Genomic DNA, 12,840 nt, shown 5'->3' with positions numbered 1-12,840 from the left:
AATTTTTTCGATTTTTGTCGATTTTTTTCAAAATAAAAATTTTACAATATTTTAACTTTCGTCCCCACCAAAAGGGTTAATGGAGCGAGTCATACCTCAAATTAAAGGGAATCGATCCCTCTACCGTAACATTTAAGTACATTTTCAAAAAATAATTTTTTCGATTTTTGTCGATTTTTTCAAAATAAAAATTTTACAAAATTTTAACTTTCGTCCCCACAAAAAGGGTTAAAGGGTCGAGTCATACCTCAAATTAAAAGAAATCGATACCCCTACTGTTGCCTTCAAATGTTTTTTCAAAAAGTAAAATTTTTCTATTAAAAAAAATTATTTTCTGTTTTTAGAACATTATTCAATATAGTTATTTTTATTTATTTTTTTTTTTGTATCGAGTTTTGAAAAATTTCCCGTGAAATTTTTAACGGAGTACTAAGCTTTATTCGAAACGATCTAGCCATGTCCGTCCGTCTGTCCGTCTGTCTTGAAAACACGATAGAGTCCAAATGGAAGTAGCTAGCGACCTGAAATTTTGCAGAGATACTTATAGTTGATGCAGTTTATTTGGTATTGAAAATGGGCAATATCGGACCACGATTTTGCCTAGCCCTATATAAGGCCCCCTTCAGAAAATGACTTTATCGCCCATAACTGGCTAAGAAAAGCATCAATAGCAGAGAAATTCGGCACAAATATGTTTTATGGGAACATAAATCTCTATATAGAATTTTATAAGGATCGGTCCATAATTGACCCTACCCCCATATGAATTCCCCTTCAGAAAATGACTTTATCGCCCATAACTTGTTAACAGAAGCATCAATAGCGGTGTAATTCGGCACAAACATGTTCTATAGAGACATAAATCTCTTCGTAGAATTTTATAAGGATCGGTCCATAATTGACCCTACCCACCCACTATAAAGTCCCCTTCAGAAAATGACTTTATCACCCATAACTGGTTAACAGAAGCTTCAACAGCGGTGCAATTCGGCACAAGCATGTTTTATAGGGACATAAATCTCTTCGTAGCATTTTATAAGGATCGGTCCATAATTGACCCTAGCCCCCATATAAAGTCCCCTTCAGAAAATGACTTTATCACCCATAACTGGCTAAGAGAAGCATCAATAGCAGTGAAAGTCGGTACAAACATGTTTTATAGGGACATAAATCTCTTCGTAGCATTTTATAAGGATCGGTCCATAATTGACCCTACCCCCCATATAAAGTCCCCTTCAGAAAATGACTTTATCGCCCATAACTAGTTAACGGAAGCATCAATAACGGTAGAATTCGGCACAAATTTGTTTCATGGGGACATAAATCTCTTCGTAGAATTTTTTACGGATCGGTCCATAATTGACCCTACCCCCCATATAAAGTCCCCTTCACAAAATGACTTTAGCGCTCTTAACTGGGTAAGAGGAGCATCAATAGCGGTAAAATTCGGCACAAATATGTTCTATAGGAACATAAATCGCTTCGTAGAATTTTATTAGGATCCATGATTGACCCTTCCCCCCATATAAAGTCCCCTTCAGAAAATTACTTTAATGCTCATATCTACCTTAAAAAGCATATATATAACAATAAAAAGTTTTATAGTAACTAAAATCATTTTCTTAAATTTTTGAGGATGGGTCCATAACTGACCCTAACCCCCTAATAAGGTCTCCTTTAGACAAAGACTTTAACGCTCGTTACTGACACAAAAAGCAGTAAAATTTTACATAAACAAGATTCGTGCGAGCTCCCTATCAAACTTCATAAGGATCGATCCTTATTGAAAGTGGGCAATATCGGTCCACGTTTTCGCCTAGCCCTCATATCAGGCCCCCTTCAGAAAATAACTTTATCGCTCATAACTTGCTAAGAGATGCATCAATAGCTGTTAAATTCGACACAAACATGTTAAATGAGAACTTAAATCTCTTTGTAAGATTTTATATGGATAGGAACATGAACCCATATAAATTCCCCTTCAGAAAATGTCTTTAAGGCTTATTATTGACTCAAAAATTCTACTTGAACAAGTTTTGTGCGAGCCAAAATATATTTATCAAATTTTATAAGGATCGGTCCTTAATTAACCCTATCCCCCTTATAAAGTTCCCTTCAGAAAATGACTCCACCCTTCATATTAAATCCCTCTCAAGTAGTGACAGTAACGCTCGTTACTAGCTGTAACGCTTAAATACGACTACAGCGATGAAATTTCGCATAAACATGTTTGTATGAGCCCTTACCCTATGCCGCCATTAAGACCATCATTAGAAAATTATTTTAAAGCTCATTACTTGCTCAAAAATGCGACATAAACAATATTTGTATGAACAAAAATCGTTCTAAATTTTAGAAGTATCGATACATAATTGACCAATACTTTGAATGAAGATGGATCGATAAATAACCACTTAACTAAAATTACTTTAACTCTCATTAGTTGCTTAAAATTACGACTTAGGCGATGAAATTTTACGAACATAATTTATGTACAAAAGTTTATAAAAATCTGTCTATAATTGACCCTTATTTAAGATGTTCATATTAATATTGTCATATTATTCAACATAGATCGATAATATCAAAGTTTATTAGTAAGAATGATATGATGGTGGGTATATAAGATTCGGCATGGCCGAATCTTGTTTTAAGTTTTTTATACGCTTACATATATTCTGCTGATACCAACTTCATAGCGGAACATTTTTTATAAGTATTTTTTCGAAACTTAAAAAAAAACATTTATCAACTAAGAGAAAACTCTCTTGAAACTGTCACTTAGTGCAGCTGAAGAGTCCAAGGATGTTCATAATAAAGATCATTGTGTACCGCTGCTTAAGAGCTAAATAGAGATGAAATAAAACATGTAATCATAATTAAACGATATTGTTTTATTTCAAAAACAAAGCAGCTACAGCTTGAGACATTAACGAACTAATTGTTTAAACTACTACTTAAGGTCACCACTAGGCAGCCAACCAGCTAGGTGTCTAGGAAGAGTTATGACCCGTGCGATTACCTTTTTCGACGGGAGAGAATCTAAAATTTTTCTAAAAACAGGACTTTATTAAAATTTTTTAAAACATCTTAAAAATAGAATAATTTAACTTTTTGAAAAAATATTTGAATATCGAATTTTCCACTTTTTGAAAACTTTCTTAAATGTTACGGTAGAGGGATCGATTCCCTTTAATTTGAGGTATGAGTCGCCCCATTAACCCTTTTGGTGGGGACGAAAGTTAAAACTTTGTAAAATTTTTATTTTAAAAAAATCGACAAAAATCGAATTTTCCACTTTTGGAAAATGTACATAAATGTTACGGTGCAGGGTTTGATTCCCTTTAATTTGAGGTATGACTCGCCCCATTAACCCTTTTGGTGGGGACGAAAGTTAAAATTTTGTAAAATTTTAATTTTGAAAAAATCGTCAAAAATCTAATTTTCCACTTTTTGAAAATCTACATAAATGTTACGGTAGAGGGATCGATTCGCTTTAATTTGAGGTATGACTCGCCCCATTAACCCTTTTTGTGGGGACGAAAGTTAAAATTTTGTAAAATTTTAATTTTGAAAAAATCGTCAAAAATCGATTTTTCCACTTTTTGAAAATGTACTTAAATGTTACGGTAGAGGGATCGATTCCCTTTAATTTGAGGTATGACTCGCCTCATTAACCCTTTTGGTGGGGACGAAAGTTAAAATTTTGTAAAATTTTAGTTTTGAAAAAATCTACAAAAATCAAATTTTCCACTTTTGGAAAATGTACATAAATGTTACGGTGCAGGGTTTGATTCCCTTTAATTTGAGGTATGACTCGCTCCATTAACCCTTTTGGTGAGGACGAAAGTTAAAATATTGTAAAATTTTTATTTTGAAAAAATCGACAAAAATCGGAAAAATTATTTTTTGAAAATATACTTAAATGTTACGGTAGAGGGATCGATTCCCTTTAATTTGAGGTATGACTCGCCCCATTAACCCTTTTGGTGGGGACGAAAGTTAAAATTTTGTAAAATTTTAATTTTGAAAAAATCGTCAAAAATCGATTTTTCCACTTTTTGAAAATATACTTAAATGTTACGGTAGAGGGATCGATTCCCTTTAATTTGAGGTATGACTAGCCCCATTAACCCTTTTTGTGGGGACGAAAGTTAAAATTTTGTAAAATTTTAATTTTGAAAAAATCGTCAAAAATCGATTTTTCCACTTTTTGAAAATGTACTTAAATGTTACGGTAGAGGGATCGATTCCCTTTAATTTGAGGTATGACTCGCCCCATTAACCCTTTTGGTGGGGACGAAAGTTAAAATATTGTAAAATTTTTATTTTGAAAAAATCGTCAAAAATCTAATTTTCCACTTTTTAAAAATGTACTTAAATGTTACGGTAGAGGGATCGATTCCCTTTAATTTGAGGTATGAGTCGCCCCATTAACCCTTTTGGTGGGGACGAAAGTTAAAATTTTGTAAAATTTTTATTTTAAAAAAATCGACAAAAATCGAATTTTCCACTTTTGGAAAATGTACATAAATGTTACGGTGCAGGGTTTGATTCCCTTTAATTTGAGGTATGACTCGCCCCATTAACCCTTTTGGTGGGGACGAAAGTTAAAATTTTGTAAAATTTTAATTTTGAAAAAATCGTCAAAAATCTAATTTTCCACTTTTTAAAAATCTACATAAATGTTACGGTAGAGGGATCGATTCGCTTTAATTTGAGGTATGACTCGCCCCATTAACCCTTTTTGTGGGGACGAAAGTTAAAATTTTGTAAAATTTTAATTTTGAAAAAATCGTCAAAAATCGATTTTTCCACTTTTTGAAAATGTACTTAAATGTTACGGTAGAGGGATCGATTCCCTTTAATTTGAGGTATGACTCGCCTCATTAACCCTTTTGGTGGGGACGAAAGTTAAAATTTTGTAAAATTTTAGTTTTGAAAAAATCTACAAAAATCAAATTTTCCACTTTTGGAAAATGTACATAAATGTTACGGTGCAGGGTTTGATTCCCTTTAATTTGAGGTATGACTCGCTCCATTAACCCTTTTGGTGGGGACGAAAGTTAAAATATTGTAAAATTTTTATTTTGAAAAAATCGACAAAAATCGGAAAAATTATTTTTTGAAAATATACTTAAATGTTACGGTAGAGGGGTCGATTCCCTTTAATTTGAGGTATGACTCGCCCCATTAACCCTTTTGGTGGGGACGAAAGTTAAAATATTGCAATATTTTAATTTTGAAAAAATCGTTAAAAATCAAATTTTCCACTTTTTGACAATGTGATTAAATGTTACGGTAAGGGGATCGATTCCCTTTAATTTGAGGTATGACCCGCCCCATTAACCCTTTTGGTGGGGACGAAAGTTAAAATATTGCAATATTTTAATTTTGAAAAAATCGACAAAAATCGAATTTTCCACTTTTTGACAATGTAATTAAATGTTACGGTAGAGGGATCGATTCCCTTTAATTTGAGGTATGGCTCGCCCCATTAACCCTTTTGGTGGGGACGAAAGTTAAAATTTTGTAAAATTTTTATTTTGAAAAAATCGACAAAAATCGAAAAAGCAGCATTTCATGGAGGAAAAACTTAAGGTTTTCGAATAATTCTTCAACTACTATGAAAAGGGTGTTAAAAGTCAAAACATGACGATTTTTAAAGATGTACATTTAAAGATAAGGGTAGGGGATAAATTTCCTGTCATTTGAGGTTTTTAATTATTTTAAAAATAATAATTTTGCTAGAAATGCGGGGAAAATACAAAAACATATTTGGAAATATGTCAAATTTGTGTTTTACCCATATTTTTCAACTACGTGAGACATATCTGCAAATATGTAATGACGTAACTCTTTACGTCATTACATATTTAACTCGGCATATTTATCTTCACTCACTTCGCACAAAATGTGTCAATTTTATGCTTTTTTTATTAACATAAAACTGACACAAATATTTATAAACTAAAATGTGCTTTGAAACAATACAATATAACAAAAGTTCCCCCCAATAAAATCAACATAAAGGGAACAATGTATAGAAAAAAACACAAAGACTTTGTTAAAAAGTTAGCAAAAGGAAGAGGAGGTAATGCGAGGAGTTTAAGCGGTATTTGCTAAAACAAATAAACAACAAATACAAAAAAACTGCCAATACTAAAAAAATACTTAAGCTTATATAAGAAAAACAAAAAAAAAAACAACCATTTCCCGATTCATATTGAGTGACATTTAAATGAAAAAATTCCTCCTTTTCCTGTACGAAAAAAATATACATAAGACTCTTTGCTCATTTCATTAGATTTGTATGCGTATTCAAAAAAAACTGAAAGAAAAAGCAGTTGAAAGACAATAAAAAACGCCAAACATACGCAATATAATTTTAGCAGCAATTTGAGACACACGCACAACAAAGACAGCAAGAAATTGTTGTAATGATAAAGGAATGTTGACAAATAAGTATAAAGGGAGATAGATGACAACAAAGTTATAGAATAAAATTATAATAATCATAATGAAGTTTTAGGGGCTAATGATGTTGCTAATAATGATGCAAATAATGTTATTGATGATGGTTAGTCAATATCGTTATTTTATTGAAATGGAAAATGTAAGACAACAGTTCTTCTATGTTGGCTTATAGACAGACATATAGTTATGTATTTGCTTAGACAGCAAAAGTTTTCTTTACAGCATAGGCATGTGTTTAAATATGATATTAGAGAGGAGAGAAAATTTTTAGTAGCGTTTACAAACATAAATAGTATTTGTTGCAATGTGTATGTCATTATAATGCGGTAAATTGTTCTATAACGCTATTATAATATATTATAATGTTTTTATAATGAATCATAAAGCATTATAATGTTATTATACATGATTTAAATGTATTTAATTTTATTATAACGTCATTATAATGAAATTGTATCTATTATAATACATTATTACGCTAATATAATGGATTATAAAGGATTATAATACATTATAACTCCAATATAATGGATTATAACAGATTATAATACATTATAACGCTAATATAATGGACTATAATACATTATAATTCTAATATAATGGATTATAATACATTATAACTCCAATATAATGGATTATAATACATTATAACGCTATTATAATTGATATGAAACATTATAACATCATTATAATGGAGTTTTAGACATTATAATGCTATTATAATGAATTATAATACATTATAACACCATTATAATGGAGATTAGTGTATTATAACAGTGTTAGAATTGAAACTAATGTATAATAAAGCATTATAATGCATTATTACGCTGGTATCATGGAAAACAATACAATATAATGATTATATAACATTATACAGACTTTATAATGCTTTAATAATGGCATTTTATGAACATTTTTAGTTATAGCTCTACAATTCTCCAAACGTCTAACATTTTTACTTCAACTAATATTTCCCTTTCTTCCTTTCTTGTGTAAATATACTTTGTTTGCTAATTTTATAACCTAAATACCAAAGAAGTCATCACCATTTATTTACTCTGCACTACTTGCCACTGCTGCCATAAATACTGGGTCTTACTTTTTTACATACAATTCATTCATTCATTCCTTCATTCATTTTTTTATATGCTAAGTAAATAGCTGTATTTTTTGCACAACTTTTTTTTTTTGCTACTCTAAGTATTTCTCATTCATATTCTTGACTATTTATTCTTAAGATTATATATAAAACACAAGACACTGTTATATACAGCTGCTGTCATACTGGTACTTTTTTATTGAAGAAAAAATCTACATATTTTATTGAAATGATATTGTCGTCTTCTTTTCTTATTTATTTGCTATTTGTATGTAAAAGTCAATGATTTTATGCTTGTTTTGAAGCCACAAAAAAATAAAGTTTTCAATATTGTAGCAAAAAAAAAAACTAATTTGTTGCAAAAATTTGTTCACAAAAGCAGAAATTAGAGAAATAAAGTTGCTACAAAACAATTTCGTTTTATTTATTTAACAAAAGAGCGCAACAATTTGTCAACAATTCTAGAGAATTTTTATTTATACGAATAGTTAGGAAATAATTTATTTGATTCTTAACAAGGCGTATGATTAATAATAGAATTTTGGCTAATTAAATATACACAGAAAAAACTGAAAAACGATTTCAATTACCAAAACCTCGTTTTTAATTATTTTATTTTTTGAAGTTCAACCTATAACAAAAATTGTATATTCAATTACTACTTATAATTGATTTCGTACACAAAATTTTTATTTTTTTCTATTTTTGTTGTTGTTAAATACGTATTTGATTATACATTTTTATGAATCAAATACAAAATGAATTGAACCCTTTTAAAATTTTTGATTAATCGTTTAATTGAAAATTTTTTAAAAATAATTTTTTCTGTGTACATAAAACATACGTCAGGGTGTTAGATGTAGGAAGAATATTCTTTAAATATTATTTGTTTTTTCTCGTTAAAAAATAGACTTAAAAGCCTAGAATTTGAGCAAATATTGGAATAAACATTAACTTTTAAAGTTCTTTAATGTATTATAACATTGTTATAATGAATTATAACTCATTATAAGTGTTATAATGTAATATAATGCTTTATAATATTATTATAATTTACTATAATGAATTATAATAGCGTTATAATGTTTTATAATGCTTTAAAATAGCGATATAATGTATAATAATGAATTATAATGCATTGTAATAGCGATATAATGAGTTATAATGCATTATAATATTGTTATAATGTATTTTAATGCATTATAATAGTGTTACAACGTAGTATAATGCATTATAATAGTGTTATAATTTATTATAATGCATTATAATAGTGTTATAATGTATTATAATGCAATATAATAGTGTTACAATGTAACATAATGCATTAGAACTTTTTATAATGAATTATAACTCATTATAATAGTGTTTTAATGTATTACATTACATTATAATAGTATTGCGATGTGTTATAACTCATTATAATAGTGTTATAATGTAATATAATGCATTATAAGTATGTTTTAATGCATTCAAATTTTGTTACGATGCATGATAATTCATTATAATAGTGTTATAATGTAATATTATTCATTATAATGTAAAATAATGCTTTCTAATAGCGTTACAACGTATTATAATGTGCAAGAACTTATTATAACAATGTTATAACGTATTATGAAGTATTATAATTGTGATATAATATATTATAGCTCATTATAATAGTATTATAATATATTATAACTTATTATAATAAACCCTATTAAGTGTTTAAATACATAATCAATTATAAATCTTATGAATGTTAAAATCCTTTATTTAAACTTTAATTTCCCTAAAAAGTCTCCCTACACTTAAGACAAATCTTTAAATTCCATTTCTTTATTATATGCTCTCCCCCTTTTAGCAAATTGCTACACTTATAGCATTTTTTATGCCTCTGAACCAATTGTTATTTATAAAATTGATTAAAAACTGGCCTTACTCTCTAGATATAATGGAAATTTTGTAACAAAACAATTGTAAAGAAACCTAAAACCTTAAAGAAAAAACTTTTTATTCAAACGCCTACAATTTAAGAAAATATTTTCAATTTCTATTTTCGATAATGCAAATAAAGTGTATGAGTGTTAAAAACCTTTAGCTAACAATCAATATAAGGATAAGAACAAACACATACATGACAAATAAAAAAGGACATTGCTATCAGCATCATTATTGTTATCATGACTTTATTGTTGTTGTATGTATAGAACATTCAAACAAACATGCATGTTTCTGTTATCAAGTGTATTGTATTGACTGTTTAAAGTTATAAAGGGAAAATGTAAATTTTAGCTTTCCTCCTTTAAAAATTAAAAAAAAAAACAAAATTGCTGATCCTGGCAATAATATGGTTGGTATCTTATTTGTTTAGCTAACCCCCTGCTCGTTTTTATTTGATTTTTTTTTTTTTTTTGTTCCTTCAAATCAAGCATAAAATTTTCGTATTTTTTATTAACAACAGCAGCAGCAGTTTCTTTAGCAGAAAAGGAAATAAAAAACTGAGATTATTTTTTTTGTATTCGACAAATTTTATAGGTTGTTATGCTCAGCATGCTGTGTAGCCCAAATGTGTTAAAAATGTAGATTATTTACATACATATTGCAAGAAATTGAAAAGGAAAATGTGACCATTGGTTTAAAGGGAAATGAAATAAAATTTCTTTAAAAATACCAATGTTTTGAGGTACGAAATATCTTTTTATTCGGAATATAAAGATAAAGATATTTTAAATGCCAAATCATGGCTAATAGGATTTATTTTTGGATCGAAGGACCAAAATTCAAAAAGTTATAGTTTTAAGAAATATGAAATGAAGAACTTTCAATAAACTTTGAATACGTCATTTTGGTTTTTTGTAGGTCGTAGGACCAAAATTTGTAGTTGCAACTTTTTTCTGTTTATTTCATTTTACTGGAATTTTTTTAGTTGGTCACATTTTCACTTCACTATCTTAAGCTTTTTCTGCATATGAGCACTTTATATTACACAATGACCCAGAGTGTGGAGTGTGTGTGTTTTTTTTTTTTTTTTTTTTTTTTTTGAAAACGTTTATATCTATTGATTAGTTTCGATTTACAAAGTTTAACTTTATTTTACATATTCACTCCCTTTGCTATACATTGCCAACATTCCAAGTACCTCCTTGTCAATGTATATTGTGTTCACTCTTATTGAAGCTTTACAAGCACAGGGTCTTATTAAAAAAGATTTTTTTTCATTTTCTTACATTTCATTGTAATAAAGATTTGGTTAGAGAGTCCTTTTTTCCAATTGGCAAACAAGTGTGTATGTGTGTGTATATGTTGGATAAATAGCAGTTGGTTTTCGTATTGTATTGCAAAGTGTGTATTGTATAAATACTAGGTTATTGTATTTGTTTGCTAGTGTGTAAGATTGTTAAACATGAGTTTCTTCTTCGCATAAGCTGTATCGTATTCTCGCATGTTTTTGTCATTATGGGTCATTATTGTCTTGTACATAAAATGTTATTTATTATTGCAGTATTAAATGTTTAAAAAGAGAATGCGTATGTATGTATATATGTAGGTTCTTATATAGCCGGACTAATTCTAATCGTATTGATTTGTAAAGAAAATTTTATTACTTTAACTATGAAAATGAAATCAAATGTAAAACAGGAAAATCTAGTTACAAATTGTCACTAATGACTTACATGTCATTTGCACAATGGAAACAGTTCAAAGGGACTGTATTATAAGCCATAAATTTAGGTGTATTTAAGCTATGGGGTGGTTCAAAGGACCCACTTTTATTGGGAATACTTTAAATGTATAAAAAACCATATGGTAGTTGAATTTTGGGTAATTCTTAAAACAAAATTAAACGAAATATACAGAAATGTAAACGTTAGCCGAACATAAAATGCTGTTAAGGCTCGAAGGAACAAAATCAAAATTTTTCTTTTATGAACATTAGGGTTTGAAATAGTTTTAATACTGATTTTTATTCCTTTCTTTTCAGGTTATGGCAACATAGCACCACGCACTACCCTGGGAAGACTAGTAACATTGGCCTATGCCTTCTTTGGCATACCCCTAACCCTGGTATATCTTTCCAGCACGGGTGGCATTTTAGCCAAGGTAGCACGCGAGGTATTCTCCAAAGCATTATGCTGTTGCTTATGCTCCAACTGTGGTTACTGCTGCTACGATGAAAAACGTATGGCGGAAAAGGAGAGACGCATGAAACGTAAACGCCAGCAGGAAGAGCTGCGCAAACAGCAACAGGCCATGCAAGAACCTTACTATGTCAGATCAGGCTCTATGCCCGATAACTTTCAAACGCCCGAGAAACAATCATTAGGCAATAATAGCATACAAATGCCCGACCTAGACTCGCTAAGTGCCAGTGAGTCTAGAGGCAGTATGCATGGCTTAGCCATATTGGCTCCCATTTTATTATGTTTTTCCATGATGATTATCTATATACTCTTTGGGGCTGTGGTATTATATAGGCTAGAAGAATGGCCTCTACTGGATGGTATTTATTTTTGTTTTATGAGTTTATCTACCATAGGATTTGGTGATATGATGCCCGGTTTCCGTCATGATTCAAATACCACCATATGGTTTTGTTCCATTTATATAATGTCGGGTATGGCTTTGACAGCTATGTGTTTTAATGTCATACATGAGGAGATAGTAAATCGCATAAAAATTGTGGTGGAATTTAAGAAATCCACGGCTTTGGATACAACGAATGAAGAGGCTAACTATTATATGCCGCCCTGACAATATGAAAAGAAACAGAATTTATATCAAAGAAATCCCACCGAAGAAACTTTGGTTACGGGTAAGTAAGGTTTGGTTCATTTTTATAAAATATCTATTTTATAAACAAATTTATATTTAATTTGTAAATTTCTCTTAACAGGCACTCCCACTTCTTTAGTGTTTGGCTCTCACAATGACTCGGATTTGAGTAATATACACAATTTAAAAGATTATGTCAATCATGAGCTAGTGCCTATCTTAACTATGGATCCAAATTCAACGGCTTCAACTTCTAGTAATCTGTTAAAATCAAATGTAAATTTACCCTTAACAAATCTTAATCAACTACCACCCTGTAGTTCAGCCACCTCACCACCCACTTCATGTAATGTCTTAAATTCATTGGGTAGTCCTCTTATGGATAACTTAACACCCACTACCCAATCTTCATTGGACTCGGTTAGTAATCATGCTTTGAAAGGGGTTTATACATTGGCTGAGGAACCGGAATTGGAGGCTCAAGAAACACAAATAGATCGTATTTAGTT

The 12,840-nt window shown here is 29.8% G+C and overlaps 1 protein-coding gene across 2 annotated transcripts in view; it reads left to right on the top strand.

The window, feature by feature from the left end:
* The window catches only part of LOC119609296, a 65,456-nt gene extending 52,834 nt beyond the window's left edge, over nucleotides 1-12,622 (top strand). For both annotated transcript variants that reach the window (XM_037964021.1, XM_037964022.1), the window contains exons 5-6: nucleotides 11,541-12,371; nucleotides 12,453-12,622. In XM_037964021.1, the coding sequence (XP_037819949.1) occupies nucleotides 11,541-12,310 (770 nt within the window). In that variant the 3' untranslated portion in view covers nucleotides 12,311-12,371; nucleotides 12,453-12,622. The remainder of the gene's footprint in view (nucleotides 1-11,540; nucleotides 12,372-12,452) is intronic.
* Nucleotides 12,623-12,840: the final 218 nt, after the last annotated feature.

Source organism: Lucilia sericata, unplaced genomic scaffold (assembly GCF_015586225.1).
Source record: "Lucilia sericata isolate MDLA Ls3-8-SP2 unplaced genomic scaffold, ASM1558622v1 Contig000959F_arrow, whole genome shotgun sequence".
NCBI classification, from domain to species: Eukaryota; Metazoa; Arthropoda; class Insecta; order Diptera; family Calliphoridae; genus Lucilia; species Lucilia sericata.
Note: the sequence above shows the minus strand (reverse complement) of the source record. Positions and strands in the feature narration are given on the sequence as shown.